Below are 27,186 nucleotides of genomic sequence, written 5' to 3' on the forward strand. Positions count from 1 at the left end.
GGAGTCATTTTGTTTAAATTTAACATTCTTTCAAGAGCCATTAGGGTAGCTCTTAGCATACTTATGTGACAAAATGATCACTCTACTCTTGTCACATCATGTTTTGTCCTTTAGGATTGATTTATACACTTACTTGCAACATGGTAAATGCCACTAAAAACCACCAAGCTAAATAGACATTTGTCTAATAATATCTAGTTTTTACCCCACTTAGGTTATTTTGCCATCTCTAAAGATTACACAAATAATAATATACCTTGATAGTACAGAAGAATGCTCAACCTCTCTATGATTACCTGGCATGTTACAATGCTTTTATTATAAACAAACTGAATTCTTTTTCTTTTCTACAGGACAACATTTTTAAGCTGCAAGACTCACATTTTGAAAATGGCCGTGGGAAGAGCCCATATGACCCTAAACTGCGGACGGCATCTCTTTTAATAGGTACTTAATCAGCAATCAATTTTCTGTAGATAATCGTCAGATTTCATGTTCCTTCTTATATATCAACATTTTCCTTTATTAATCATAAAATATTCAGAGTATGTCAGTTGAGATATTTTCAAATATTTTGAAATTGAATAAGAAATACTAAATGCTTCTTTGATTTTTGTACTATCTAGTCTATGATTCTTTTTAATCAAAATGATTTAATAGTATCTTTAAAACTGACTGCTCAATCATATATATCCCCACTGTTGTTGTTGAGTTACTAAGTTGCGTTTGACTCTTTGTGACCCTTTGGACTGTAGCCCAGCAGGCTCCTCTGTTTATGGGATTTCCCTAGCAAGAATACTGCAGTGGTTGCCGTTTCTTTCTCCAGAGGATCTTCCCGATCCAGGGACTGAACCTGTGTCTCCTGCATTGGCAGGCCAGTTCTTTAGTGCTGAGCCACCAGGGAGGCCCCATATCTCCACTAGACATTTACAGTTTTTGTGTTGTAAAAATATGGTTTTGATTTTTATTTGAAAGAGGTGTTTCAAAAGGGGAATTTTGACAAGTCAGAAAGAAAGATTGAGATTCATTCTCTATTGTTAATTGTAGTCCCAAGATTTGTAACACTTTTAACACCTGGACAACTTAATCAGCACAATACAACTAAATGGTAATACAATTGATAGATTCCCCCTTATGTTACTTTGATTTGACAAAGTTCTTGTGTGTTTATCTTTTTTGACTTTAGGGCTTTTCTCTCTTCCTTTTTCTTAAATCAAAACATCTATGTATTTCCTGTATACTTTTCTTGACCTCTTCTTTCTAATTTTATTCTTTCCTTTTTTCCTTAAATATTGCAGATAGGTGGTGAATGTTTAGCTATAGTTCAAAAGGATAGAAGTAGAAGAGGGAAAAATTTTTAGTTTGTATTGAAAGAGAATTTTTCCACATTCTTTTAAACACTCTGTACTGGGATTAAATAATACACAAAAAGTATATCATCATTAAACAATTTTTTTCTTTTTTGTCTATTTTAATTGTTGAGTATGCCAGCAACCTGAAACACAGAAGATTCTGTTTTTAAATAATCATGTAGAAATTATGTAACTTTTTGTTTCCTTTTCCTTTTTTATGAAATATAGAAATTATTTGATAACACAACAATAATAATAGTGAAACTTTTCAGGTATAAACTTTCTATTTGAATTTTGAATAATATATCTAAGTTTTTAAAAGGTAAACTTAGGATATTATTTGTTGTATAGTAGGTCCATAACGTTTTCCCTCTTTTTCTTTTAAAAGATAACCTTTTTCCTTGTTCAACAAGACAAGACTCTGGTCATACTGTCTACACCATTAACTATGAAAATATATTTTTCCAGTATTCTCTAGTGTTTATCATCCTTTCACTGATCCCTTTTTTATTAAGAGTAAAACCATTATAGTATGAGTTATCTCTTCTACTGCTTTCGAAATGCAGACAATTTCAGTCCATTTGCTCCATTTATGGAGCACTTTAACAGAAGTTTAAGACCTGAAGGAATGCAGCAGATGTAACACACTTATAATTTCCTTTTCACAGATGGCCTAGTGATTACGTGTGAATAACTTCCTTAAGTACACACAGAAATTTGAAAAGTGTCTTAAACAAAGGAGAGGAGTCCTATTTTGTTTGAACTTGCAGCCTATACTTGTTTAAATTGCACACGGAAAGCAAAGAGAGAGAGAGAGATTTCTCAGAAAGCAGTATATAAAATTGTACCTAGAACAGCTTTAATTTGTGGCATGTTTCTCAGTAGGGATCTTCTTGATTATTTATTTTAATATTCCACTGAGTAAGGATGATGACAAGTAAGTATTACATAGTTCATATGGTATGCAACCATACAATGTCCATGAAGAATATGAAACGCCACGGTTTTGGTGTTATATTAGAACTTCTTTGAAAAAGTTGAATGGGTTTGTGAAAAAGAAGAGAGAGTGAGGGAAGTTGCATGAATCATGAAGAGGAGGTATAGCTAAAAAGAGAAGCAGCTTTTAAATGGAAGCCCAGATCTGACCTAGCCAGTGCTATACAGTGATTGAATAATTTTCAGAGATATTTACTGCCTATTGACAAAGAAGATGATTCAAGCCAATGTAAGTTAATTTCTGAATCAGTTGAATAGCAGGATGCAGAAAAATGAGCAGGCCATCATACTATACATAGTAAAATCCCTCAAAATATTTGCAGCACCATGTTAATTCAAAAGCTGTGATTTCCTTTATTGAGGTTATTTTCTTCTTTTAAAACTATGCTATAAATTCTTCCTCTCACAGTAACTTTAATTCCCCTTGTTGGGTTCCTCTTGGCATTTTTTACTTTGCTGCTTTAAAAATATTGTCTAGTAATTTAATGGAGTTCTTTTAACATAAATATTTTCTACAACACTTCCCAAACTTTTACATAAAAGTCACTGAAATATACAGATTGTACACTATACATTTAAAAAATGGTCTGGGGGAAAGCTTTCCAGCCAGAAGATTTTAAATATGCTCTCCTCATTTTTCCACATAGAAGAAATTTTCAAAGTGGTTCCAGGATGCTTCTTTCCCCAATACTGGGAAGAAAATTGTACTTTTAGCTCAAAGCACTTGTAAACTGGCTAGATGGATCTTAACAGCAGATATTTTTATATCCCCAATCCTTCTTTTAAACAGTTTTAACCTGTTGTAAGCTTTAGAACCAGATGACCACTTAAAAACTTTGGTTTATGAAATCTGTAAGAGTTAAATATAACCTCTTTCCAAACTGCCTTGCATTTTAAGTTGATAACTATAGAAAATATGAATTTTTCCTGAGCAATGCATAGTTACCCATACATAGTTACCCCAGTCCTATAATATGTCCCAAAGTTTTCAAGTCACCTTAGAAAAGTAAAATTTTCAAATCTACTTTAATAAAGGGCTTCCCAGATTACTCAGCGGTAATGTATCCTCCTTCCAATGCAGGAGATGTGGGTTTGATCCCTGGGTTGGGAAGATCTCCTGGAAAACGGAATGGCTATGTACTCTATTATTCTTGTCCTGAGAGTTTCAGGACAGAGGAGCCTGGTGGGCTACAATCCGTGGGGTCTGAAAGAGTAGCACATGACTGACCAGCTAAAACACATAGATGCGTGCGCGCGCACGCACACACACACACACACACACTTTCATGATATGAAAGGAACAGTCAACTTGAAAGCAGTTTTATGTTTCTGAAATCTTCATCAGTCATTCCATCATTAACAGATATTATGAGGACCAGCTTCAGGTGTTTGGGACTTTTACGAATGGTTTACTTCCCTAAGCTAGCATTCTGCCATGCATCAGGAAAGAACATAATTTGACATTAGACTATTCTCTCACTTGGTATTAGAGTAAACGCGGTACTCCCCAAATTAATTAACTAAAATGGAGAAAATTATTTGAAGTCTCTGTTTCTTTGTATAAAATGGCATGGCCATGCAAGTTCCACTAGTTTGTTGTAAGATTTAAATAAGACAGTGTAATAGCATACTACGTTTGGGTATGTACATATTTCTGACATATAAATGTTACGTAGAAACTAAAAAAAATGGAACTGGTAATAGTGGTTGCCTGTTGGGATAAATTTTATATTTTTAAGTTTATATCATTTACATTTATAACTATTTAAAGAATGATGTTAATTTTTAAAGGACAATATGAGAACAAAGCCAGTATATTCATTGGTATAGAAAAGGTGCTTAATAAATGTGAAAATGTAAATGTATTCCCATACCCTTTCACTTTCAAGAAGTAGATTTCATCCATGCCATGTGGTGTGGATGTGTATGTGTGTGCGTGAGTGTGTGTGTAAGAAGAGAGACAGACATTTTTTCCTGCCTCTGTTTCTAATTACTCTGCTATCCTGTAAGGAGAATTTGCTTAAGGTGTTAACAACATAATGACTTGGTCTTTAGGTTTGTTTGATTTTTGCTCACATCCATGTCACACTTTACACCTGTGTTAGTAATGCTGTTATTTCATCAGGAAATTTTTTTTTTCCACCTGTTTCTTCTCACCACACCCTTCTTAGGAATTGTAATCCAATACATTAACTGATCTAAGCCACATTTTTACTTCATTTTGAGCTGTGAACACAAAATACAGAGTACACATGAACTTTTGTTTTTTAACACTGCTTCTCAGGTAACACTGCCATGGTGGGAATACAGTTCACTAAACTTTTTGTTCATCTCAGGAAAGAATGCTTTCTTTAGAGATAGGTAAGAAAGCTTACAGTTCAGAAAGAATGGCATATACTCAAATAGCAACTTTCATATTTGACAATTTCTACCATGTTATTTATATCCATAAGCACTAATTTATCTTAGTCTGATATATGTTTTGAGACATCTAATGGTCTATATGGTATTTTTGTAGAAAAACTTAAAAAATTTTTTGGACAGAGCATCCATAACCACTTTTGTAATGTGTATCACAATTCCTTGCATGTATTATTCTACCATCAATTTAATAAAATTGGACAAATATATTTTCTTTCAGTAGTAATTTAGTATTTTTGGAAAACCCAAAAGTATGTGTCTTAGCTACAATGCAATTTGAACCATTGTAGACTAACTTATATTTAAGGTCATAAAATTGAAAAATTACACATATATTTTGATAACTTAATAGATGACATCAAACATACAAAAAAAGCTTGGCAAATGGGCTTTTTTTTTTTTTTGCAAATGGGCTTTTTAAATTAAAAAGAAAAACAAACATATTGTTTTCCAAATATAAGCCAGCTAAGGTATAGTAGATTATTCAACTCAGATATTTTGTTAGATCATTTCAGATAGCTGGAGAGTATAATAAGTCTTTAATATAAGGTGGTAATACACAGTTACATTAAATGAAATATACTCTGAGCTGATATATTTCTTCTTAAAGAGAATGCAAGAGTATGATATTCTACCACCTATACACTTGGGCCAAATAACAAAGGGGGATTTGTTCCCCTTTGTTCCCCAAGGATGAAGAATCAGCATTGATAAGAATCCTATAGAACTCTGAGCAGAAAATCTGATCTAAGGCCCGGTGTTAAGGAATAGTTACTGGATAGTATTAGAATGTGCCCTCATGTCCACCTAATCATCTGGTGACCTCCAGCTCTTACATATTATGTTGACTCAAAAATAGTGTTTGAGTAGGAGGTAACTTCCTATGACTGGAGGCAGCTGGTGCTTTAGCTGCAACCTTTCTTTGGTTTCTAAGTCAGCTCTTCATAAATTATATTCTTGATAATAAATTGAGCTCTTCTACTGATGAACCCTCTACATTCTCTAAGGAGCCTACTTATCTCTTGTCAAAAGAGAATAAAATCAGTCTTTCTGCCTCCGCACTCCTTTATATTGATTTTTTGCTCTCCTTATGTGGGAATAGATTAAAAGATAATCATGGGTTTTAACAAAGCTAAAGAAATGAATATGAGAAACAAACACCTGTCATATTCCAATATTTACTTGGTTGTAGTTTTTGTTATTTTATCTCTCTGGAATAGAGTTTACATATAATAGAAATCATAATTTTACTCACATTGAAAAAGCTAAATGAAAAAAAAGATTAACTCATGATATTCTTTACTCTTCCATTTCTGATTACACCTCTTATTAGGCATGGTCTGACAACTCTCTGATATATAATCACTCAGTTTTCACCTTTTGGTTGTTCTATTTTCACCTTTCCTTATTTTCATTACCTCACATATGGTTGAGAGGGCAATGAGGTTCAACAAACAATTTAATGCTTTTGAATTTTAAGGTACAGAGGACACAGATCTTCATGTGAAAAGTGTTCCAACATGAAAATGTTTGAAATTGACTTGAACATTTCAGGTTGCTTTCACAATACATTTTAAATTAACATTCTTTTATTCATATAGATAAAAAATCACCTGAAGTTTAAAAATTCATCACATCTGTTAGTCAGTTATTTGTGAAAAGATTGTGTCAACCTTAACTAAAGTGTTAAGCTTATTGAATATAGGTTATATTAAGTAGACCATCTACATTAAAATATTGCACAGTACCTTTGAAACTTGTAAATAGCTTGTTAATAGTGTTTCTGTACTTTTCAAAAAGGATTATTTTTTTACCTTATGGGCAGATAAAACATTAGTGCAGTATATTATTGTGAGAGCAAGTCAGTTTTGAACTTTATTTAATTAAGTAAAGAGAAGACAAGATATTTTTGAATCCCAAAGATACCACAATATGCAATATGTCAATTTATGATGTCCCATGAGTACTGTTCATAGAGCTGGTGAATTTTACTTAATATATTGTCAGACCATCACTTTTGACTTGATTCACAACAGTTCAGAATAAGTGATAAATTTTTAAAAACTCAGTCTCTAAGAGAAGCTATCTTTTTGTTAATATTTAAAGTCATAACTTAGAGTTACTCAGTGATTCTGTCTGTGTAGCTGTCCTGTACTGCTTTGGACATTTTCCAAAGCCTGGTGCATTCAAACACATCAAAGAACCAGAGGTTCTACCAGAGAAATTAACTTACTTTAAGCTTAGTCATGTCCAACTCTTTGTGACCCCATGGACTATAGCCCACCAGACTCCTCTGTCCATGAAATTTTCCATGCAAGAATACTGGAGTAGGTTGCCATTCCCATTTCCAGCTGATCTTCCCAATCCAGGGTAGAACCAATTGGTGGCAGATTCGTCACTGTCTGATCCACCAGGGAAACTAAATTTAGTGTGGACCCCTGAAAATGTCCATTTTCGTTTCAAAGACCTTTATTTTCAAGTGAGAATTATAGGTGTGAACCAAGGATATCACATAAAAGATCTATTAATAAGACTTTGCAAAAGGTATTGATAACTGAAGATGTACAGAAAGTTTCTGATTGATACATATAAAAGTCCTTTGGAAATTAGTGGTATACCAATGTTTAACTTACAATTTGTGTATGCCTACTTTGTTTTCTGAGTATTTCTTAAGTCAGTTATTTAGAAACATTAACCTGTCCAAATAATCAACAAGATAATATTACTTTTTTCTGTCATTATGGTAGATCATTTGGAGGAAATATTTATTATTTTTCTGTTGATAATTTACATAAGCAAGCAGGCAATAATGCATTTTCTGGATGGAATAATATGAGACATTTTTTTGTTTAAAGGAAAGAAAATGCCAATTTTACAAACTTCAGTTTATTAAAAGGTGATATGATATACATTTAGTATAAGAAACTTGGGGTTAAACAGATTTGAGTTTGAACTTTCACCTTAACTTGCTAGTCATTCAGCTGAGGAAACTTGGGTTTCTTGAAGTGTAAAATAAGGATAACATGTACATCATGGGGTTGTTGACAGAAGTAAATGAGATAATTTGGAAGTGTTAAGCCAGAACCTGACTGCCCCACAAGCACAAATGGTATGCAGTAAATATTAAGTTCTCTTTCTCCTTGTTTCTTTTTCCTTTCTGTTCCAACCTGCTGATTATGATTCTTCCATTATTAAATTCTGTCTAGAGCTAATTCAATTTAAGTAGAAATGAATCAAGGCACAACAGAATCTTGAGCTATAGTGATTATGGCCTGTGTTTATCAAAATCCCCCCTCTTCAAATATATTTCTGTTATATTTGAGACTCTGTGGTGGACTTGTTTTATGATTAGATGACAGCTCATACCAAATTAGAATACTTTTCCCACTTGATGTATTAAAAAATGGAAGGCAAGAAAAGTATTAGTCTTTTGGAAATTATAGCAAAATTTCATTAATTAAGTCACACTAAAAAGAAAATATATTAGAAATTTAATTTTTTGATTAAAGCCAAAAGTGTAAGTAATATTTTACAATGAGACTGTAAAAAATAAAGATATTAGAATCATAGTAGCTTTAAACATATAAAAGCAGACAATGTGGTACATATAATTTTTGTTTCCATTCATAATGTCTATTGAATCATATTTTACTCAATTTTTCAAAGTTAGTGCTAAATAGCTTTGCATGATGATGCAGAGGGTGTTAGGATGGTCTTAACATGAAACTTGTATTTAGTTTTGGTTTAAGTTGCCTTAATTAAAGTATGTGTATGTGGTTTTATTTTATCACAATGCAGATGGAGAATTATACTCTGGAACAGCAGCTGATTTTATGGGGCGAGACTTTGCTATCTTCCGAACTCTTGGGCACCATCATCCGATCAGGACAGAGCAGCACGATTCCAGGTGGCTCAACGGTAGGTGCTACTACTTGCAAGAGCACAAGTACATAACATGGCGTCTGTAGTAAGTCAGTGGAGAGGTTTCCTCCTATTGTTCAGGCAGTATGAATTGAGATTCAGTGTGCAGTTAAATTCACAGTGATGACTTCATGGCTGTGGGTGTGAGAAAGTGGGGCAAAAAGAGAAAAGAGATTAAAAATTGTGGAAAATATTTGCTTTGTGCCAAAAGTAAAGTTTCTCAGTAGTTAACAATGGAAAAAAATAGATTTGGGCTGGAGCTACGGAAGGCAGACAGTGGAAAAAGATAAGATGCCTTACCAATCTTGTCTTCCAGGGACACCACCACAAATCTCATGTAGTATTGTTTTCCTCCACACCTCTCATGTTGCCTTTAGAGCATCATATAAATTCTTAAATGTTTAAAAAATTGTGCTAAACACATTACACTGAAAATATTTTTGAAACATTTGTATCATATCATTTGATTCTCCTTTAATCTTCCTAAAATTTTTTTTTCCACTTTACAGGTTGGGAAATTAAGACTAATATGTTAATCTAAGATTACATCTACCCCATAGTAGATTTTGGAAAGGAACCTAGATTTTTGAATTTCAGGTACTGGTGTCACTCCTGGATCAAGCAGATACTTTTTAAAAAATTATATTTTTTGAAGTGTAGTTGACTTACAGTATTGTGGTAATTTCTGCTGTACACCAAAGCAATTTGGTTATACATATATAAATATATTTTTTACATATTATTATTTTCCATTATGGTTTATCACAAAATATTGAATGTAGTTCTGTGTTCTACACAGTAGTTCTTTGTTGTTTATCCCTTTACTATATGCTGGTTTGCAAAGCAGATACTTTTAAAATTCTTTTTCTTTTTAATATATAAATAAATTGACAATTGAAAATGATAAAATTTATATGCCTAAAATAAGTAAACACTACTTTCACTCAAATTTTAAACTAAATAATCCTTATGTAAGTCTTCTATGTAGAGTTTTTTTTTTTAATTATGCATTCATCAGTGGTTTTTATACTGGTCACTCAAATATGTTCATAGATGTTTTTATTATTAAATAAGGATCTCCATTTATATCTGCCTTCAATCCTATAATATAAAGATTCCCAATCCCTAGTCACATTTTCATGAATTCTCCTTTGGTTTCACATACCTCATTAAGAAGGATGAATTTCACAGCTTACAATCCATCTGTGTACTCAGTAAGGTACTTGATTATCTCAGTATTTGAACTTCTGCCACATTTGTTTCTCCTGCTCTTCTAGGGTTACCTCAAATTAATTTCATCTCTGTCTTGTTTGTTAGAGAAAAATCAAAATCTGCTTCTGAACTTCTGAAATTTCAGGAGACCATGAGTTGTGGGTTTTCCTTCTCTGTGTTCATGCTCAGTTGCTCAGTCGTGTCCGTCTCTTTTTGACCCCATGAACTGTAGCCCACCAGGCTCCTCTGTTCATGGGATTTTCCAGACAAGAATACTGGAGTGGGTTGCCATTTCCTTCTCCATTGTTCTCTGTATCCCGACTCTAAATGACTATTTAAACCATAAAATATACCTCAGATTACCTCAGTCAGCATTCATTTCTCCTATAGCAACATTTCTGATTGTCCTGTTATTTTTCGTGTATTAATGAAAATGATGTGCTTCTTACCTTCCACCTTTAACCCTACTGCCTTTGCTCTTAATTGCATTGATTTTTGTCATAAATTTACCCAGTTTACTTTTTTTTGCTGACTTTATTGGTTCTTCACCTCTGATTTCTTCCCTGACCTGAAAACATACTCATGCACCCTACCTAAATTCTCCATTTAATGATGGTGAACCACAAGGTCCCTAGATGGCTTAAGTCCATAGTCTGGTTAAGGAACTTGTTTACTCAACATTTTCACTACATTTAGCTGTTTTCATCCTTACTTTGATCCCATGAAACTGCTCCTCAACTAATGACTTTCTATGATTTAAAAAAAAAAAATCAATCTCCATTTCAACTATCTCTACCATAGTATTTGTCACTAGCCTTTTCTCTTTAAAAGAGTCTCTTCTATGTTTCCTGTATTTCCTGCTCTCCCAAGTTTATAATAAATTTGATATTACTTGCAAGTTGCTGTCCTTTAAATTAATATGATGCCTAACTAAGATAATTCATGATTCAGTACAAACACAGTGGTAATCAAAAGGGACTGGGCATATAGCTAGATACCCACCGTCTGGGAATAGAGGAGGTAGAATGATACCAGGTGATCATCTGAGAAATTAGAAGCCTCACCAAGGAACTGATGGCTCAGACGGTTAAGCGTCTGTCTACAGTGCGGGAGACCCAGGTTCAATTCCTGTGACGGGAAGATCCCCTGGAGAAGGAAATGGCAATCCACTCCAGTACTATTGCCTGGAAAATCCTACGGACAGAGGAGCCTGGTAGGCTACATGTAGTCCATGGGGTCACAAAGAGTCAGACAGACTGAGAAACTTCCCTTCACCAAGGAACAGAAAAGATGCTGAGATCGTGATAAGACTCTCTGTGTAAAGTCATAAAAGAACCAAAGTCTAAAATCCCAGAGGACAGTTTGGAATATCCACTATCAATTATTTAACCTATGCTCTGTCAGTCAGTTCAGTTGCTCAGTTGTGTCTGACTCTTTGCGACCACATGAACTGCAACAGGCCAGGCCTCCCTGTCCATCACCAACTCCCAGAGTTCACTCAAACTCATGTCCATCGAGTCAGTTATGCCATCCAGCCATCTCATCCTCTGTCATCCCCTTCTCCTCCTGCCCCCAATCCCTCCCAGCATCAGAGTCTTTTCCAATGAGTCAACTCTTTGCATGAGGTGGCCAAAGTATTGGAGTTTCAGCTTTAGTATCATTCCTTCCAAAGAACACCCAGGACTGATCTCCTCTAGAATGGACTGATTGGATCTCCTGCAGTACAAAGGACTCTCAAGAGTCTTCTCCAATACCACAGTTCAAAAGCATCAATTCTTCAGCACTCAGCTTTCTTCACAGTCCAACTCTCACATCCATACATGACCACTGGAAAAACCATAGCCTTGACTAGACGGACCTTTGTTGGCAAAGTAATACTCTGCTTTTCAATATGCTATCTAGGTTGGTCATAACTTTCCTTCCAAGGAGTAAGCGTCTTTTAATTTCATGGCTGCAGTCACCATCTGCAGTGATTTTGGAGCCCAAAAAAATAAAGTCTGACACTGTTTCCACTGTTTCCCCATCTATTTACCATGAAGTGATGGGACTAGATGCCATGATCTTAGTTTTCTGAATATTGAGCTTTAAGCCAACTTTTTTACTCCTCTTTCTGTAGGGACTCAAAATTAGAAGGAACAAACTTCTTTAAATATGGCTATCTGGTCAGTTCTCAAACTGAAATATTTATGTAGTAGGAGAATTTTTTTTTTTTAAATTCAGCAAGGAGACTTTGATCTACTAAGAACTCTAAAGGGCATACAGGCTTTCACTGTCCATGAGAAAGAAAATCTCATTAGAAGGTGGAATAACATAAAGGATAGTGCAGTATACATTTCATTTTTATGGCTTTGGTGGAAAAAAGTCATCAAGTTAAAACTGCTTTTGTGCTACAAACTCACATGTTGACAGCTGAGTCTGAAGAATTTAAACTGTGGGAAAACAGTCCACAGTTCTGTACTTCATCTCTGCAAATGTGCAGTTCATTTGAGAATTCAGTTATCAGTCTCTCAGCACTAAATGTGAGAACTGATTTTGCCAAATTAGCACAAAGGTTACATTTGACAGGGTGCAAAAACCAGAACTGCTGCAAGATGGAAGATGCAGACCTATCTGACATAGAATCAAGGGGCTGTGTGATCACAACCTCATGAAATTAAATACCACTGAAGGACAAAATTAGAAACATAATGTTTATACATACATGCATAAAATAAATGAGTTTTGAGGCTTCGGCATAGACTGCACAATCAGTTGTGCTGCCAGAAGTAATAAATTACCCTGCAAGGTATTTTTTGTATGGTCTTCCAGGCTATTCAAATTAATTTTGGTACAGGAATTACTTTACTTTTATCAAATAAGTTCAAACCAATTCAATTATTTTGGAAGAATTAATTGGCCTACTTTAGATGACTTTTAATTTGTGTTTTTTGCTAAACTGAAATTAGAAAAGAAAAAATGCTGTCTAGAATTAGGTCTTGAAATGTCTCAGCTTTTATGGAATTTCACTATTTTCATAATTAAAACTCACTAAAGTTTCCATTTTTGTAATAAGAGAAATAATGGCTTAAATTCAGTTTCACTTTACTAGAAAATAAATCACTTTGATGGCAAAACATGAAAAAGATGGAATTTATTGATTTTTTACATAACTTAAAAAAAATCATTTATTCTAGCCTTTAGTTTAAGATTGCTGGATATTAGGACAACATTTGATTTCAGAAAATGTACTGGTATGAATTTGACCTGATATGCCAAAATTCACTTTTTTTTTTTTTTTTTTTTTTGCTTTACAAATTCTATATTATACAGGTTTAAACTTCAGTTCTAATTTTGGTTTACTAACAGTGTGAAAATCAGGTAAAATTGCCCTCTTCATAGTAAAAAGAATAAAAGCTTTAATAGTAAAAAGAAAAAAAGTTCACCATGCTGTAATAATAATTATTTTTAATATTTATTATGTAAATATTATCACCTAGTATTCTTGTTCTTATTAGCCATGAACAAGAAGATGGAGCAGACGGATGGCTAACCCACATTTATTTTTCTATTTAATGGGCTAATATTTGATTGCTAATATTGTTTATGTCTTGAACTAAGGTTGGAATACTATATGATAGAAGAAAAGATTATTTTCTTATAGTTAAAGAAAAGAAAGAAAAAGGACTACATGATAATGTGCATAAAGTACTAAGCAAGTGATTGGCATGCAGTAAGCACTTAATAAATGTAAGCTTTTCTCTATGCTTTATCCCAAATCCACTGGGTAGAGCATGCTTAGTAAGCATTTTTAGACTCATTCTCTGAGTATAACATCTGAGTCAGGACAGTCAGAGTTGGGTTTAATGTATAAAACCACATGGATCCTTGAGAAAGCCAAGGCCTAGTACACCCAAACAGACCTAAATGCGGTGCACAGAGTGTGAGGCTTTCCCACTTACTTCAGGAAGACCTGTTTTCTTTTAGTGGAATTTCCTAAAAGGATTGTGCCTGTGGATAAAGCAACTCATTTGCTTTTTTTTTTTCCTTTTCTGTAATTGAAATGGTATGTGAGTCATCATTCTGCTTCCTCTCACTTGTAACATAGTCAGACCAGGATAGCCTGCACTTATTTGAATCAGCATGGCTTCCTCTGTGGTCATGCACTAGGATATTTCATGTTCTCTAATGATTCAAATTTCTCTACCAGATATATATTTTTTTGAAAATGGAACCAAGAAATATAAACACAAATATCTGAGGGCACAAATTAATACTGCATGGTACCAGATACCTAATCTCAGATCACTTGTAAAGCTCTTTTGATACACTATTTTAATTCTACCACCTTTAAAGGCATGAACTGTAACAGAGTTATTCAACTGGATTTTTTTAATAAATAAAATTAATCACCTAGTTTGGCATAACGTCAGACTTATTAATGATGCCATTTTGAACTATTTCTCAGATGAAAGTAATAATATTTTGCTGACTTGGGGGAGGAAGTCCACTGGAAGCCTTATTTTATGGTTATGTGAGCACATGGTATTATAGATGTGGACTGACCATTCAGTTAAAGCAATAAGAACAACAACTAAACATCCTCTACGAAAGAAGAAACAAAGATAGTCTCTTTTAACTTTTGAATTATATATTCTATGAATTACATTCTGTATTCATTAGTTAACAGTTATGAAGTATCAATGCATAGAATCACAAAAGTGTTAATAATTTTGGTGAAATTATGCTGAAACATGGATATGTATTAGTTTAAAATAAGTATTCATATCTAGATCTAAACACAGTCTGGTAGCTGTGTTTTTTTCTTCATGAATCTATTACCAGGAAATAATTTCATCCTAATAAAGGATGTACACCTGCCAGAAATGCAATTTTTCCAAAAAATAAATATATAAAATTTTTCTGAAATTATTATTCTCTCTAAATGATGATAAATTTAATATATTCACTTTTAATATACTCTTTTTCATAAAGAGCAAAAGTTAGTAAAATATATCTTTACTTGATTGTCTTTCCTGAGGACCGATATTTTATGTCATTTTATCTAAGGACCGTAATCACTTTTAACTTTTTTTTAAATTACCTATACTAATGAGAAAAAATTGAATAAAACTTTGGAAGAAAAATTAACTCAGAAATAATGTTTGTAAAGTCATTTGTTTTCAGGCCTCTGAGAAAATGTAGCTGAAAAAAATTGTTAGAATTTGCTACTTTACCATTTTTTAATAATGGACTAAAAAGTACAACCCTCAAGTATGGCACATTAATCACAAAGTTTGAACCACTTATTTCAGTAGTTGAATGGTGAGAGTAGAAAATAACATTTTGCTGTATGATTACATTAACTGAAAAAAAGTCTACTTTTTAAAAATTAAAATTTAAGAAAATATATAAAAGTAAAGCAAAATCTTAGAAAATTCTATAAGTTAAAGGCAGTTCCCTTTTTCTCTGGGTTCTTAACATTATTTTTCTCTCATCTCACCATCGACTTAATGAATACAGAGCCTGTCTATACCAATTTCCTCTTCCAGAGTCACTACATTCAGAGCTTGGTGGGTCTCAATAGGGATTTACTGCTGACTGAGTAATCTGGGTTCATGTGTGCAGTGACATCTAGCAAGAGACTTACCCTGAGAAGTGGATACCATGACAATGCGTGTAACCATGGTGTGACTGGCCTCTCTGACATGGCTCTCAAAAGCTTTCCCTCTGTGAAAACAGAAGCCTGTTTGCAAATTAATTAGTTTCTGGCGGCAGCTTGATTGTTGACCCAGAGTTTGTAGAGTGGAAAAACAATCAGATTAGTGTGCTCAGGGTAAAAGACCAGTGTGCAATTGCGTGTGGCTTGCTCAACTATTGAAACCATGAATGGACTGAAACAAATTCTTTTCTGAGAAGCCTAGGCAGAGGTTAAGTGTGATGAGCTTAGAGCTCCCAACAGCAGGAGTGGGGAAATTAAAGGATTTTAGCCAGATAAAGCTGAATGATGGCAAGCAATGCCATTGAATTTTAATAGCATGGACAGTTTTGATGGGAGGGTGGCAACCTGTTAGATTCTAATGACTGAGTAGAATAAGTTCACATTATTAAATGTTGGTTTGACACAAATACTTTCCTAGTAGAAATTTTCAGAAACTTTCAGATGGGGAAGTTTTCATTAAATTTGTCTCAAAGGCTGATATGATGATATCTAAATGAAAAACTGTTATGAAGTAACCTGTGTTTTTATACTGATAAAATTTTGTTGATGTATTTACCCCAACTATTTTCTAAGATGCAATCCTCACGTGCCGAATGTAATTAATCATGAGTCAAAGAGAGATCTTGACTCATGACAGTGAATATTTTGCTATCTATTTTTGCAAGTATCAAATTAGGTTAACTGTGCCAGAGAATGATGTGCCAGAAGCTTAGGACAAAAAAAAATTCTGCATACAGTTTTTGATGATTAAAATTAGTCAATAGATTATTGTTTATGCTTACTTTTTTAAAATTACCTGATACAATAAGCCGTATATACTCTTCCTTCTTAGATACCACTGGCAGATGTCTCCTTAAATATAGCTCTGAGGGCTATCATGATACTTTCCCATTCAAAAATCATTTATATCTTTCAATTTACAAGTGAATTGAATCCAGATTTCACTGCCTGTTAAATTCTTTGTCATCCAATCCTAAATGACCTCTCCAATATTAAGCACTAACAAACTCAAATTAAACTGTGTTCAAAAACTTACTATTATTTTCATTTAACCATAGCATTCTCTAAAAGGATTTTAGTCTTTCCCACCTTGGAATCCCATACCACATAAATGCATGTTTGGATTTAGCACAGAGCCTCCCACTTTGCCTTACAGTTTAGGATATACCAAAATAAAAAACAATTCAATGAATCTGCTTTGCAGACTCTGTAGAGAGATTGTCTGAGTTTGTATCCCAGGTCCTCTATCCCTTGTGACTTTAGTGTTAATTTACCTTACTTATTTTCCTCCTCCATTTATGATGTGTTTTAATGTATTAATACTAATGCATTATTTTTCTGAAGATGCATTGAGACAGCCCTTATAAGATAATAAGAACAGTGTCTGATCATATGGTCAATGCTCATTATGACTGTGGTTGCTGCTGCTGTTATTTGCATACCAACTCTATATCTACAATATAGTGCACATTTTGCAAATTAATACAGTGAGCCAGTCTGCAGATTTTTTACCTTTCTTAATCTGTTCTCAGGTTACTTTTTCTTAATTTAATTGATGTCAATGTATGTATAGGCAGTTAATATATCAAAAATATTTGTGTTTAGTATTTAAGTAATATATAAACTTTGTAATAAAATTGGGCTTAACAAAACTAGCAGATGAAACAAATGATGAGCCAAGGGTAAATGTCAATAAAATATATTTTTCTAAGTATTAATTTAGCCCTATTGAGTGCAATACTTACCACTGAAATCATTAGGTTAATATTTTAGTTTTTCCAATATACTTTTTTAAAAAACATTGACTAAATTGAATCTAGGATATTTCTTTATCTTGCCATATCACAGCTTAACTTTTAATTTTATTTTTGTTGTGAAGACATCATCTATAACATTTGGGGTGAGAGTTAAAAACATGGAGTCTATGGAACTTGACTGCTTGACTTGTACAGTAGCTAAGCAGCTATAGACAGCTAACATGAGCTCTCTGTACTCAACATCCCTTTTTTCAAGAGGAGATAATAGTTCCTTCTTTATTGGATAGTTAGGAGGATCATGCATAAGTAAATTTCTATACAGCTCTTGGAAAATAGACTACTTTTACCAAAAACAAACCTAACAAGCAAACAGAACAACTATTGATGTTAACTGGTTTCACAGCATTATGTAAGAAATGTAAATAATAGAAAAATAAAAATACTTAACTATGTCAAATCACTAAAGACGTAGTAGAATGCACACACAGTCTTACTAAACTGAACAGCCATGCATTTCTGAGAAAGCAATGAAAATGACTTAAAAGGAAAACCAAGCAAGATGAATAGTGATCTATGCCCTTGCCTTAGGTTAAGTCTATGCATAGAGAATTCCTTGTGGTCAGTACATTTTAATAAAAATAGATCTGCTACTCTTTTGCTTTAATAAAGAGGAGGAGTTTTTTCTAAGCTTAGTTATATACTTAGTTAAATACTTATTACTAAGTTACTTACATATAACATTGGTGGCGGTGGTGGTTTAGTTGCTAAGCTGTATCCAACTCAGTGATTCTGTCTGTGTAGCTATTTGGAACTGCCTTGAAAGTTTCCCAAAGCCTGGCACATTCAGACACATCAGAGGACCAAAGGTTCTACCAGAGAAATTAATTTTAAGCTCATTTGTGTCCAACTCTTTGTGACCCCTTAGACTATATAGCCCACCAGGCTCCTCTGTCCACAAAATTCTCCAGGCAAGAATATCAAAGTGGGTTGCCATTTCCTTCTCCAGAGGACCTTCCCAAACCAGAGATCAAATCTATGTCTCCTGCAATACAGGGGAATTCTTTACTGATGAGCCACCAGGGAAATCCCAAAAATGACACTGAAATGCTGTAAGCTTCATATAGTCAACCAAACATCAATCACAAACCGTTATGTAAGAGAAGAGTATTTAAAATATTTTCCTGGTAATGTTAGTAAGGAAGATTTAAGTGTGTTTACATGCACTTAAAAGGAATATTTTCAACAGAAATGTTTCTGTCACTATATGATTTAGGTAAACTAGACAAGAGAAAATCATATCCCTTCATTTGCACTCCAGCCTCCCACAACTTCCTTCAGCAATCTGTCAATTTCCTGTGGTAATTTTGGATCAACACATAAATTCTCTATGACATTTTACATATGGTACTATTATTATGTTAAAATATATTTATTCAAAAATAAAGATATGCATTTTAAAACTATAATTTATTATTAGTAATTTTCATAAATTAAGTATATATTTTATTCATTATAGAAGTATAATTTTTATTATTTTATGATGATTTACTAAATCATAACTATGTTGGCATTTAATGTAGGCTGTTAGCATAAAAGATACATCAAAAGTGTATCTCTTCAGTATATTTATAAATCTCTCATTATTATTCAGTTGCTCAGTTATGTCAGACTCTGTGACCTGTAGACTGCAGCAGGCAGGGGTTCCCTGTCCTTCAGAGTCTCCTGGAGTTTGCTCAACTTCGTGTCCATTGAGTCGATAAGGCCATCCATCTCATCTACTGTCATCCCCTTCTCCCCCTGCCTTCAATCTTTCCCAGTTTCAAGGTCTTTTACAGTGAGTCAGCTCTTCACATCAGGTGGCCAAACTATTGGAGTTTCAGTTGTAGCATCAGTTCTTTCAGTGAATATTCAGGATTGTTTTCTTTTAGAATTGAATGGTTTGATCTCCTTGCAGTACAACGGATTCTCAAGAGTCTTCTCAAACACCACAGTTGAAAAGCGTCAATTCTTTGGCACTCAGCCTTCTTTATGGTCCAACTCTTACCTCCATACATGACTACTGGAAAATTCATAGCTTTGACTATATGGACCTTTGTCTGCAAAGTAATGTCTCTGATTTTAATACGCTGTCTAGGTTTGTCAGAGCATTTCCTCCAAGGAGTAGGTGTCTTTTAATTTCATGATTGTAGTAGCCATCTGCAGTGATATTAGAGCCCAAGAAAATAAAGTCTGTCACTGCTTCCATTGTTTCTCCATTGTTTGCCATGAAGTGATGGGACCAGATGCCGTGATCTTTGCTGTTTTGAGTGTTGAGTTTTAAGCCAGCTTTTTTCCTCTCTTTCACCTTCATCAAGAGGCTCTTTAGTTCCTCTTCACTTTCTGCCATAAGGGTGGTGTCATCTGCATATCTGAGGTTATTGATATTTCTCCTGGCACTTTTGATTCTAGCTTGTGCTTCATTCAGTTAAAGATTTCTCGTGACGTACTCTGCATATAAGTTAAATGAGCAGGGTGACATTATACATCCCTGACATACTGCTTTCCCAATCTGGAACCAGTCCATTGTTCCCTGTCCAGTTCTAACTGTTACTTCTTGACCTGCATACAGGTTTCTCAGGAGACAGGGAAGGTAGTCTGGTATTCCCATCTCTTTAAGAATTGCCCACAGTTTGTTGTGATCCACAGAGTCAACAGCTTTAGTGTCATCAATGAAGCAGAAGTAGATGTTTTTCCAGAATTCTCTTACTTCGACCAGTGATCCAATGGATGTTGGCAATTTGATCTCTGGTTCTTCTGCCTTTTCTAAATACAGCTTGAACATCTGGAACTTCTCAGTTCACATACTGTTAAAGCCTAACTTGGAGAATTTTGAACATTACCTTGCTAGCATGTGAAATAAGTCCAATTGTGTGGTGGTTTGAATATTCTTTGGCATTGCTCTTCTTTGGGATTGGAATGAAAATTGGCCTTTTCCAGTCCTGAGGCCACTGCTGGGTTTTCCAAACTTGTTGATATATTGAGTGAGGCACTTTCACAGCATCATCTTTTAGTACTGAAATAGCTCAACTGGAATTCTATCATCTCCACTAGCTTTGTTTGTAATGATGCTTCCTAAGGCCCACTTGACGTCACACTCAAAGATGTCTGGCTCTAGGTTAGTTATCACACCATTGTGCTTATATGGGTATCAAGATCTTTTTTGTATAGTTCTTCTGTGTATTCTTGCCACCTCTTCTTTATATCTTCTGCTTCTGTTAGGTCCATACCGTTTCTGTACTTTATTGTGCCCATCTTTGCATGGAATGTTCCCTTGGTATCTCTAATTTTCCTGAAGAGATATGTCAGTTCAGTTCATTTGCTCAGTCATGTCTGACTCTTTGCAACCCCATGGACTGCAGCATGCCAGGCTTCCTTGTCCATCACCCACTCCCGGAGCCTACTCAAACTCATGTCCATTGTGTTGGTGATGCCGTCCAACCATCTCATCCTCTGTCATTCCCTTCTCCTCCTGCCTTAAATCTTTCCCAGCATCAGGATCTATAGTCTTTCCCATTCTATTGTTTTCTTGTATTTCTTTGCATTTCTATAACTACAAATAATCTATTCCATTTGCTTAATACAGAGTTTAAAAAATGTCAGGGTTTCAATGTCAGAGAGAGTCATCCCTTTTATACATTTATAAAATCCTGTGTGAAGTTGGTAGATTTATTTTTCCTTTGAAACTTCCATTGCCTTTTTCTGTTTGGCATACATACAGCAGGATTTAAGTGACAGTCAGTACAGAGTTGTATTGGGGGGTGTGTATGTTGTATTTTGACCCATTTACAATTAGTAAGCTTGAATCTCAGTGATCCTGAAAATTAATAATGCCATGATTGATATCAAATGATGATTGCCACTAACTACTTAACACCTATAGAGTTTATCAACACATATTAGAATAAATAAACATATTATACCCATGTCTTACAGGACTAGAAGACAATCTTCTAAGTCAAACAAAAATGACAGTATTCTGAAAAAAGAAAACAAAACAGAGAAATTACCACTAAGCCTTACTTATTTTTGGATGAATTAAAGAGGCATCTAGTCATATTAATAATTAAAATTATAAAATTTTGGCTTATAATACTAGGGTGAACCAGTAAGTTATAAAATATCTTTGATCAGAGATTTTCTTGTATTTTCAATAATCATATTAAATATTTTGAAAAGAAATTATTGAAGTTGTGGGATATTGCTGTTCCCCATAAGAAAGCTAATGATTATTGTACTTCTGAGGATTTATTTTAAATAAATTAAAGGGGAAAAATCACATTCTTTATAAATATTAAAGTAAAATAGTCAACTCTAATCAAGCAATCAGTGCCCTAATGGATAAAAGTATACTGTAATTGGATTTGAGAGACCTTAAGATATTGTATGTTAATGAATCTTAAAATGTAAACTGGTTTTACACTTTTTTCCTTAGCCAGAACTACTTTTACTTCCTTTCTTGTCCATTTCAAATTCCTGAGTAAGAGCAACTTGCAGAATGGCATTGAAAAGACTGGCTGGAGATAGGGGTATGGCAGCAGGACAGAGAACAAGAATGGCAGAGAGTCAGAGGATCCAGTTTTAATGTCCTACAGTGTTGAAATCATTTGGTAGTGATAGAGCTGAGGCAGCGACAAAAAAGAGGGTAGCCATGTCATAAAGATATGCCAAATCTCTACTCAGTTTAATAGTTTTGATTTTGTATAAATGTGCTGCAATTCCTTTTATCAATTCTGTCTGTAAGCTACTCGTGAATTCCCAAACTTTTCATTTTGAAAAGATCACACTTTGTTAGTAGATTATGTCACAAATATTTAGTACAGAATATTTTGATATTAGTAGCAAAATGATGCTCCCTTTTATACACTGTAGTGCAACTAAGTAAGTAAGTATGTCATTGCTATTAAGATGGATTACTTGGAACTACAACATATTTTCTAGGATGAGAAAACATAGGAGATTAAAATCATTAAGTGGGAGAAAAGTTTTCAGAAAACTTAACCTATCCACTGTATGGATGTAGTCTGAAAAGAAAGATGAAAATTATTTAGAAATAAAGAACAGATTAATTCCTAATGGTTAATAGTAGCTTCCTAAATAGATTGTCATTATCACTTAACCACAGTAATAATATCTGTTGCTAAAATAAAATTTATGATATCACTTGCTGAAATTAAGATTCTTAAACTATGCTCTCTAGTCTCCTATCTAAAAGTCTAACTCTGAAGTTTATCATGTAAATTAGAAGTGATACATATTAATAATTTTTCACAGTCTTGGAACAGCACAAAATATTATTGGAACATATGTTAATTCATGAGCCATTTTACATCTTATCATACAAAACAAATACTATATAATATGACATGATAGAGGTAAAATAGAAAAGTTATTAATGAGACATTAAGAATAAATCACTTTTAGGTGAATTAAACTGTCATATTTTATTACTATATACAATGTGCTTATATTCTGCTTTTTAATGAATGTCTTTACTTTCCCGAAGTCCAGTCCTTTCTCATCTCATTCAACACTGTCTCTATTTGTATAGAACTTAAGTTTATCAGTCAACACAATTACTAAAGTAGAATTCTACTCTTCCCTCTGTACCCAGGACTTCTATTCAGCGTGCTCCTAGATCACTGATTATAGTACAGTGAATATCTAGCTACATTTGCTGGCTATAACATATTATTCTGGCCAACTTCCACTTTTTGGGTGCACATTAAGCACTCTCTTGGTACCAAGAACTGTTATAAGAAACAGCTAAGTAAGGGAGATCTCTGCCCTCCAGTTAAATTCTATTTAACTAATAGAATTCTTTATCAAATGGAAAACTCTGGAGGTTTTAGCATGTCTATGGGATTACATGCATATATGTCCAAGGAGTCTTAATATCTTAAATCCATTGTTTAACCCATAAAGTAAAAGAACATATATATCCATTTTTCTTTCAGTGAAACATGAACTTTTTGATTCAGTTGATTTCCATGCTTTAACTCAGTATCAGAACCACAGTGTCTGAGCCTTTTACTATAAAATGATACCAAGATTTGACAACTTATGAGGGAGGCTGCTTTTTGTCCTTACATCTACAGTTGTCTCTTATAAAATGTGTGTTTAAGAGAGTTCAAAATCCAAGAAATTGGCAACCCCGTTTCTTAAGTTTTGTGGAAAAAAAGATGGGAATCAGTTGGAATAACAAAAAAAAACTGTATATAATATGACTGTCAATTTTTAAGAGATACTATTTTAGTGGAATATGTCCCTAATTTTACATAAATTTTTAAGTAAAGTCATCCCAAAAATAATGAGACAAAAAGAGATAATGGTTAGAGAGATTTGTTAAGGAATAGAGAGAAACTAGAAATAATATGATTTTACATAAAACATTTTAGCAGAAATTCTAAATGCTTTTAGATAGATATTCTAGAAGTTCTGGGCTGCTTTCCAAAAAGTAAGTAAATAAGATCACTTCAACTAGTCTCTGAGATTTAAAAGAAATATGTAAAAATAATGAATTCATCATTAACAATAAGCATGATTCTTGACTCATTCTCTAAGAGTAAAAACGTTTCATTTGTTTAAAATTTTTAATTTCTCATTTGATTATTTAAAGCAGTGGTTAAATAATCTCCCTATTTCTTTGGATTTTATTATATTAATCTATAAATTATATTGTTGCCACATTTTAGCAGCCTTTATTTTACAGCTTCTCTATAAATATTTAAGGGGGGCACAGTATCAAATTAAAGGATAATATTTTGAAAGATAAGGAAATCTACTTTTACTCAGTGTTTTAAGCTAATTAATATACATAAGCATGTCTTGTTATATGGTCTAAGAAATTTATTCCAACATGTAATTATATAAGGCTCAGAACATTGCCCAGACAATGGTTGTATGTATATTATAATTTTTATTCCATGGAAAGATATAGAAATCATAGGTCCACTAGAAAATAAAACAAATTTATTCTATATTAAAGTTAGAAAATATTTCTTTGTGTTACTAAAATAAAGAGAAACAAGCCCTGTACTTATTCAAAACAAAGTTGAAAGTATCAAATTGGTTTAGAAAATACCTTTATTAGTCCTGACTAGGTGTCTGAAAGGTGGAATATAGGTGGAAGCTATTCCATATTAGTACTCAAGATCTTATAGAATCAATATTAAAGCAGAAGCAATAGGGAAGAGTTGCAAGGAAAAAAATAGGAAATGGAATGCTTTCACTGAACAAAAACATAAGTTGATTAAACAGCACCGATTCTAAATTGCATCCACTGTACTGCAAATGCATGACATTTAGTGTTATTAGCCCGAATATTTGAAAGTTTTAATAATGAAAGTATTAATTTGTAAAATTGATGTTTTTACATAAAGACATAATTGAAATAATTATCAACTGAAATCCTGTGATCATATAGTGTTTTATATCATTCAAAGTGCTTCCTATAAAATCACTTCATCTTCCCAAAAACGTTGTGAAATAGAAAACTATAAGTAATAAAATTTAAGTAACCTACAAGAGGTGAGTAGCAACCTTGTATCAACTGAAAACAAGATGAAATATACCTTCTGAACTCTGTTGTCTTTCTAACATGTTCATTGTATTATTACAGTTGTATACTTTTTAAAAAGCCAAGATTTGCCACACTTAAAAGATTCTATCCACCAGTGGTTCACATAATTATGTCATTTATACATAGCTCAAATCATTGTGGAGAAGGCAGTGGCACCCCACTCCAGTACTCTTGCCTGGAAAATCCCATGGATGGAGGGGCCTGGTGGGCTGCAGTCCATGGGGTCGAGAAGAGTCGGACACGACTGAGCGACTTCCCTTTCCCTTTTCACTTTCATGCATTGGAGAAGGAAATGGCAACCCACTCCAATGCTCTTGCCTGGAGAATCCCAGGGACAAGGGAGCCTGGTGGGCTGGCATCTATGGGGCGCACAGAGTCGGACACGACTGAAGCGACTCAGCAGCAGCAAATCATTGAAAACTTAGCTGATATAAATCCTATTTCCAGGAGTTTGGCCCTGGGAGTAGTAGCATATGGATCTCCTGGGAATTTGTTAGAAATCAAAAATCTCAGAGCCCACTCACATCTACTCAATCAGAATCGTCCCTCTGTCAAAATCCTACATTAGACCTGAGGACTAAACTGTCAGAATACACCACACCTTTGATTGTTAAAGAAGAAACAGAAACAGAACAGTTTTGTTACATTCTACGAGTGAACAATCCTATACCTCGCCTAAATTGACATTGGCATGCAAGAATGTTTGTGTGGTATGTGTGTATGTGTTTGGTGTTTAGACTCTAGTGTGATGTCATCTAATCTAAACTTTGTCATTATTCTAATATTGGCTTTTAAAAAAAATAGCTATTTATTCTGTGCTGCTTGGACTTTTCTAGGGTTGTGACTACTGGGGCCTACTATCCAGCTGCAGTGCGTGGGCTTCTCACTGCAGTGGCTTCTCACTGTAGACCGCAGAATCTAGGGTGCTTAGGCACAGAAGTTGCAGTTTCTGGTCTCTGGAGCACAGGCTTAATAGTTGCACACACTGGCTTAGATGCTCCGTCGCATGTGGGATTTTCCAGGATGAGGGATCAAACCCGTGTCTCCTGCAATGGCAGGTAGATTCTTTGCCACTGAGCCACGAGAGAAGCCTTAGCTTTATTAAATTCGTAAATTTTGGTTCTGTTTCAATTGGAGAATTATAAATACCTAGTAAGTATATCCTTTGAATGGGTTGAGTGGAATTTTAAGCAACAATTACTGGTAAGACCTTTGTGTAAGTCTAGTAAGACCCAACGTAGACAGCACATTAAAAAGCAGAAACATTACTTTGCCAACAAAGGTCCATCTAGTCAAAGCTATGGTTTTTCCAGTAGTCATGTATGGATGTGAGAGTTGGACCATAAAGAAAGCTGAGTGCTGAAGAATTGATGCTTTTGAACTGTGGTGTTGGAGAAGACTCTTGAAAGTCCCTTGGACTGCAAGGAGATCCAACCAGTCCATCCTAAAGAAAATCAGTCCTGAAAATTCATTGAAAGGACTGATGCTGAAGCTGAAACTCCAATACTTTTGCCACCTGATATGAAGAACTGACTCGTTTGAAAAGACCCTGATGCTGGGAAAGATTGAGAGCAGGAGAAGGAGATGACAGAGGATGAGATGGTTGGATGGTATCACTGACTCCATGAACATGAGTTTGAGTAAACTCTGGGAGTTGGTGATGGACAGGGAGGCCTGGCGTGCTGCAGTCCATGGGGCTGCAAAAAGTCAGGCATGACTGAGCGACTGAACTGAACTGAGTAAGACCCACCCTACCCTGCTTGAATCATCTACTAAGACAGTGTTGGGTGAATACAACTGTATCCCTGGGCCGGGAAGATACCCTGGAGAAGGAAATGACAACCCACTCCAGTATTCTTGCCTGGAGAATCCCATGGACAGAGAAGCCTGGTGGGCTACAGTCCGGGGGCCACTAAAGTGTCAGACATGACTTAGCGACTAAACAGTAACAACAAAGCACGTTTATGATAACCCATAAAATCTCCCACAACTACATTTCCTGCTAAATATTAGGATTTTTTTTTTTAAAGTAGTAGTAGAGATGGTGACTTCTAGGTTCAGAAAAGCCTCAGATAGTTTTTAAAGAGTTGTTTTTGGTATAGGTTTATATGAATTAACTTCTTTACACTTGAACTAAACTAGGACTAATAATGTTTTATTTTAAATAATAAACTGGATGATAAAACAGCAACATAGTATTTAAAATATGTG

General features: G+C 34.2%; 1 protein-coding gene across 1 annotated transcript in view; it reads left to right on the forward strand.

Annotated features, from left to right (window-relative positions):
* SEMA3A (semaphorin 3A) overlaps positions 1–27,186 on the forward strand; it is a 251,278-nt gene that overhangs the window by 149,287 nt on the left and 74,805 nt on the right. The window contains exons 5-6 of the mRNA XM_040260710.1: positions 354–447; positions 8,568–8,687. Of these exons, the coding sequence (XP_040116644.1) occupies positions 354–447; positions 8,568–8,687 (214 nt within the window). The remainder of the gene's footprint in view (positions 1–353; positions 448–8,567; positions 8,688–27,186) is intronic.

The sequence above is a fragment of the Oryx dammah genome, unplaced genomic scaffold (genome assembly GCF_014754425.2).
Source record: "Oryx dammah isolate SB20612 unplaced genomic scaffold, SCBI_Odam_1.1 HiC_scaffold_18, whole genome shotgun sequence".
NCBI lineage: Eukaryota > Metazoa > Chordata > Mammalia > Artiodactyla > Bovidae > Oryx > Oryx dammah.